General features: G+C 43.2%; 1 protein-coding gene across 1 annotated transcript; it reads left to right on the forward strand.

Annotated features, from left to right (window-relative positions):
* Positions 1-1,076: 1,076 nt before the first annotated feature.
* LOC311140549 (transcriptional repressor scratch 1-like) lies at positions 1,077-2,720 on the forward strand (the record flags this gene model as incomplete). The annotated part of the gene is made up of 2 exons (XM_084175653.1): positions 1,077-1,191; positions 1,984-2,720. 2 exons carry the CDS (start codon positions 1,077-1,079, stop codon positions 2,718-2,720), a joined length of 852 nt encoding a protein of 283 aa, XP_084031779.1.
* Between the last annotated feature and the right edge of the window lie 4,141 nt (positions 2,721-6,861).

The raw sequence follows: 6,861 nt of genomic DNA on the forward strand, positions 1-6,861 counted from the left end.
GATTTCGTAAAGACCAAAAGCCTGTAGGCTATACATGGTATGGTAATTACGGGGTGAACTGTAGTTACAATTCTTCAAAGAAATTCTATGTCATCAGAAAATTGCAGGAGAATATGCATTAAATGCAGCTGGAAAAAATCTCCATCCAAAACCGTGAGAAAGTGACGAATAAAATGCAACGCGTTGCATGTAAGCAGGTGCGATGTAAGCCCAGTTTCAACTGATACAGAAAGACTTGAAATATAATAATAATTTCCATTCTTATCTCCAAAGAACGTGGTGGTGCGCTCCTTACAAATGAAATCAGACTGGGAGACGAGTTAACAGCATCTATAAATCATTCTAGCCCAATGTTGCTCCCCAGAGATTTCTGATGGATTAAATTAAGGACTTCCATTTCCATCTCCCACCTGATCGCAGCGCCATATAAATCCCAACAGCTGATCAACTGTCTTCAGACACAAAGCACAGAACACAGAGAGAGGCTGCAGCAACAGTGAGAAAGAGAGAAAGAAAGAGAGAGAGAGAGAGAGAGAGAGAGAGAGAGAGAGAGAGAGAGAGAGAGAGAGAGAGAGAGAGAGAGAGAGAGAGAGAGAGAGAGAGAGAGAGAGAGAGAGAGAGAGACATTATTATTTTTCCGCCAAATGTACATAGGCTACCAATCAGAGTTGGAAATAATTGGAAAGCAATAAATAACGCTGAAGAGTGCTGCCCATTTTTTTTTGCACTCCTAGGCTACAGTACAGCAGCTTTACTCAAGTGGTTTTTTGCCTCCTCCTCTATTGGCACCCGGGAGAAAGAGGCGCACGCTGCACGCTGCAGGGTGCTTTCCGCTCGCTCCTAACGTCTTGCGCGAGCCTCTGAGAAGGAGCTATCCAGTGCTGAAGTTGCATTTCTCCGCTTCGCAAGACACGGCGTTGCAGGCAGAACAGAGAAACCTAAGCAATACGGGTTGGCTGAGGGTTTGTTTGACTGACTGGGTGTCTGATACTTTAAATATCCAGCTCTACATTGGCGTTGCATGAGGACAGTAACCCTGCACTGGACGGTTGTTGTTTCTGTGCAGCACCAGAAACATGCCAAGGTCTTTCCTGGTTAAAAAGGTGAAGCTTGATGATTTTTCATCCAGTGATTTTGAGAGTTCTTATGGACGATCCAGGACCGACCTCAGTCTACGGATTCACGATAAAGGTAAATATAAACACTATTTAGAATTTGGAATGTTGATTATGTTATATATATATATATGTTTTGCTATTATGCACGGTGTCCTTTGTTGCCACGTTTGCACGTTTTTGCGCTGCATTCATGACTCATAATTATCTGATTAATACATTTGTAGGCTAATTCTAGCCTGTATGCTTTTGAAACCAAATAATTTAATGTAGAAACAGGCTATCGCACCCAGCCTACTCGGAACATGGGGAGGAATGATGCTTGTGATGCTGATGCAAAACTTCTCCACAACCCACAAGTGTGCATCATATATCTGCACTTATGCACGAGCATGTTCAAAAGAGATTGCATTACACCTATATTACCCGTTATGCCTTGGAACACTGTTGGACACGCAACTCTAACCCTATTATTTAGACAATATGTCACTCAGAAGGCTGAATCATATTTCATGATGGTGTGTAAACTAGCCTATCCATCGCTTCAGACCGGCGGTATAATGTAGCCTAATCATCTCAGTAGCTTATGTTGTTAAATTATGTTTGTTCTCACTGTGCGTAATTAGCAACTATAGCCTAACCCATAAAAGGGTTGTGCTTCCAGATAAATAAACACGTTTTAGACTCGCCTAAATCTTAATAAACTGCATAGGACTCATAGGCTTTGGTGATAACGTGATGTAGCCGATCTCAAGTGGAAAAGTGCCGCCTGTAGCTTGTTGCGTCTATTAAGAAGATTATTCCCACTTGAAGAATCCCCACGCGACTATGAATAATTGAATTAAGATCTTGTTATTTTTCACACCAGGGTACATTAGTGACTACATCAGCCCGTCTGTCTACGATGGAGAAAGCGACGGTGCCATTAAAGTGCCCTCTCCGGAGCCACTCTACGACGGCATCCACAGCGACTACGGAGCCCCGGACTCGGACCAGCCTGACAGCCCGCAGTCGGATGTCACCTCCGGCTACATCAACGGGGACACCGCGGTGAGTGAGGGCTACATGGTGGACGCGTTTTACATCACGGATGGAAGGTCACGGAGGAAAGTAATCAGCAGCCCCAGCAGGAGCATACAGCGTCACACATGCAACGAATGTGGGAAAACCTACGCCACGTCTTCCAACTTGAGCAGGCATAAGCAGACCCACCGGAGCCTGGACAGCAAGATGGCCAAGAAGTGCGCAACCTGTGGGAAGGTGTACGTGTCCATGCCAGCCATGGCCATGCACCTGCTCACCCATGACCTCAAGCACAAGTGTGACATCTGTGGCAAAGCTTTCAGCAGACCTTGGCTACTGCAGGGTCACATGAGGTCACACACGGGCGAGAAGCCCTTTGGGTGTGCACACTGCGGAAAAGCGTTCGCAGACCGCTCCAACCTGCGCGCACATATGCAGACTCACTCCGCGTTCAAGCACTTCAAATGCAAACGGTGCGACAAGACCTTCGCTCTCAAGTCCTACCTGAATAAGCACTACGAGTCCGCGTGCTTCAAAGGCGCGTTCTCGCCCTTGAGTCCTGGTCTTGATGACTCTCCATGACGTCCACATTAAAAGTGCAGACAAAACATTATATTTTTGGTTAACTAGTTCTGCCAACCCTCTCCTAAAATCCACCTCAACTTCCAGTGGAACCACAATAATAGCACAATTTTTCTGTATTCTCCTTGAAATCCACCCGAAGGAATTACTGATGATCTTCGCATGCACTTAAAAAGCCTCTTCCTCCTCCAGTCACGTGGATAGAATATACCTTCCACCGCGCGTAAATATGAAATCATATATTTTGAAATTTGACGAAGATGACAATAATGGATTGCTCCAAACAAAAGTCGAACATTTTAATTTTGGATAATAATGTACTGCTGCAACTGACCGTACTCTCCGTTGAGGTAAATGCCATTTATGTTTGTATTAATTTATCTATTTATTTATCGATTTATACATTAGGCTATTTATATTTATTTGTTTATACAGTATGTCGGACTTATTGATCTGTTTTTATTTGATACCACTACCTATTCTTTGCACTTTAATGTGTGAATTTGCCAACCTCTCATGAACAGGCCAAAGCGTTTGTCACTTATTCTTCGGTTACTACCTTTTGAAATTATTGCATGCAAAAATGAAATCTATGCCAATATCACAAAGCTTATGATTTTGTTTCTCTAAAATCTAGATAGTATCTGTTGGCAATATTTCTCTTGGAGCCACATGACGAATTATAAAGCAATAATCACTTAATGCATGGTATTTTTGAAAATTATTATGAAATATTACCTACAGTTTTTAAAATCAGGTATGTTTTACTCCAGTACGCATCTATAGTCATACAAAAAAATAAAACTTCAGGGAAAATGCCAATGTAGTATTAGTGAAACAACAAAAAAACGATAAGATCCTCTTTTCCTCTATTGTTATGCACTGCCTGCCTCTTATTTCAACAGTAGTGTTAGGACCGTAGGCTTGTAGTGCTGAAATTCAGCTCCCAGCATCTCAGAACATGTATCCAAATCTACAGGGCACCCATTAAGGTCATACAAAGGTAACACATGTTGTGCGTTCCTAATGGCACCCTATATCCTATATAGAGCCCTATGGGTCGTGGCCAAAAGTAGTGAACTATATAGGGAATAGGGTGTCATTTGGGACGCACCCACTAGAACCCACTATTGACTTAAAGGGATTAGGTGGGCAAACTTTGCACTGCATCCACACTCAGCTTGATGGACAAGATGCCTTTCTTTAACCTCATTGGTGTCCCACAGATTTGTATATAATAAAGCACTTCATCTCCACCTTAAAAAGTAGCACAATGAACCTATAGATTCAGGTAGAAAAAATAAGAACTTGTATTAGCTTGACCTCTGTTTTGTATTTCCAATAAAGAATGAATTAATAATACTTTATTGCAAGAGGCTTTGTAAATAATCCTTTGGATTGAACATTTATACAGCTGTAAAGAATTAAACAAACCTTATTTCAGGAGATATCTGGTGGGAGGAAAATGTTATTTCGAGTCAGTATTCAAATGATGTAAGCACAAGACACAACAAGGCATTGTCACTTCATAATAAAGAAGAATATTAACTAAATCTCTTGTCTGTCTGTTAGTCATTTGTTTTTATTTGTTCGTATCAAAGTTCACTATGTATACTATATCACCTTATTAGCCTACAGTATATATATCTTCAAGCATTTGAATCAAAAGTTTAAAGATAATCCTCAGAGTAAAGCATGTCTTCACCATCCTATAGAAAACAGTGCTGTACATGACCTTGTGTTTTAACCGTCTCCCTTACTACTGTACTGCTCAGAGAGAGAGAGAGAGAGAGAGAGAGAGCAAGATAGAGAGAGAGAGAGAGGGGGGGGGGGGGAGAGAGAGTGAGCAAGAGATACATAGAGAGAGACAGAGAGAGGGGAGAGGGAGAGAGAGAGGGGGGGAGAGAGAGAGCGAGAGAGTGAGAGTGAGAGCGAAAGAGAGGGAGCGAAAGAGAGCGAGAGTGAGTGAGAGAGAGAGCGAGAGAGAGAGAAAGTTAACTCTGGCTACTTGGGTGGCTGCAGCTACTGTAGCATAAGTCAGATGAGGCCATGTAGCCCTTTGAGGGAGCTAAAATACATTTAATTCCTCATAGATAACCCTTATCACTTGATAGCTCTCTTGACCGACTGCATTTAGATTCAGGTCTATGACCTCAAAATGGATAGACAATTTCCTGGGAAGTCAAATTACACATTCGACTGTGAATTTGCTGACACTTGCTGAATGAGGGAATAGATAACACACATTTCTGACATTCTGGTTAAAGGTATTCTGTAATCAGATGTGTGGACACGATTGGTTAACGCTTGACTGCTACCAATAGTGTCAATGCATAATACACTTAAAAAGGCCATTAGAAGCATTTATTTGACTTGAAAATGTAAGCCACTGATTGACAGACGTTATACATTTGACATTAGGGGTGCAATCAATGACCTCAGAAATACGAAAACAATGTCTGTCTTTCTCGTGACCATGGTGATCTGTGCAGGCGGCGGGATAGCTATTGAATTGCTATATTCAGGTGGAGTGAAACTCTTAGTAGACAGGTGGGGAGAAATGGAGCCTGCCTGATCATATGTGTTGTTTGATTGACGCATGACATTGTAACAAAGGTATACTGTACCTGGTCAACTTGTTATGCATCCCTCTTTCTGCTCCCCCTCTCTCCATATGGTTGAGCTGCACTTCACTTGTTCAGTTATTTGACCTCACCCTGACCATGTTCGTCAACTCAATAAGTCTCATATTCCGGAACAAAAATCCCATGCAACTCCCACTGAGATTAATTCTGCTTGCTCTACGGAGGCTCAGGCCCCCGATGTCATCAATTTATCAGGAATCAATATAATCTGCTTCATGAGATGGCCTACGCAGGTTTTATCAGAAATCATTATAATCTGCTTCATGAGATGGTTTACGCAGGCTGGGATCTCAGGAACTCCTGGGTAATTGTTCTATAGCAGGAGTATGGATGCTACCCAAATGGCACCCTATTCCCTATATAGTGCACTACATTTGACCACAGCCCAATTGGCCCTGGTCAAAAGTAGTGCACTATTAAGGCAATAGGGTGCCATTTGGAACATAACCTATATCAACACAATCCATTAGTCCACAGGAGACAGCTGTAGCTGTACTGGGTTTCTCTCACACCTTGGTTGGTCTGGTGGCTTTGTACATCCCTCTACCGTCACTGCAGTTTAATGTCAGACTGCCACTCCCCTGGGCAGCACTTAGGCCCATGCAGGCAGACGGCTGAACAGTACAGTAGGTCTGTCTTCATGCTGACGGCCTTACCTTACAGAAAGACAGGTAGTCTATGAGTTCCATGTCCATCCCTTGTTTTCTGTTGATGGTGTGAATGACACTGACCACTAACAGAGAATTGTGTAACGGTATGTACAGTTTTGATTGACGGGATTCAAAAGGTAGCCTACTAGTCCAGCCATGGCAACTGACAACAGCATCTCTGCCTGTTGATTTAGCCTGCTATTTGTTGACTCTATCTGTTATAGATCGACATCGACAGGTGTGACACTTGTACAACACACAAGTGGTTAACAAAGCCTCCCCAATGTGCATGTCTCCCCACATACAAACCAGATCCCACTTCGCTAGGTAAAGGTATCATATAACAGTCTCAGTAGGAAGGCAGCATGCAGGAGTGCATCACATCACCATCGAGCTACAAGTTGTAGCAACAGGCTCACAGACAGACAGACAGACAGACAGACAGACAGACAGACAGACAGACAGCATTTTTAAAAAAAAATTTATAGCCGGTGAATAGTGCCCCCTCAGAATGCATTAGGGCTGATTTGTGAGGACATGGTGAAAAGCGTTGCCTTCAGACATGGGTCTGCGTCCCAAATGGCAACCTATTCCCGGCCTATATAGTGCACTGAGCCCTATGGGCCCTGGTCTAAAGTAGTGGACTATGTATGGAATAGGGTGCCATTTGGGACGCAGAAATGGTGGGTTCATCGTCACGCAGACATGGTGGGTTCATCGTCACGCAGACATGGTGGGTTCATCGTCACGCAGACATGGTGGGTTCATCGTCACTTGGCTGAGAGGGATACTGCTTTGCCACCTCATAGCTCTGACTAAGAGACCGGTGGTGAGACAGAGAGCCCT

Source organism: Coregonus lavaretus (genome assembly GCF_964263955.1).
Source record: "Coregonus lavaretus genome assembly, chromosome: 13".
NCBI lineage: Eukaryota > Metazoa > Chordata > Actinopteri > Salmoniformes > Salmonidae > Coregonus > Coregonus lavaretus.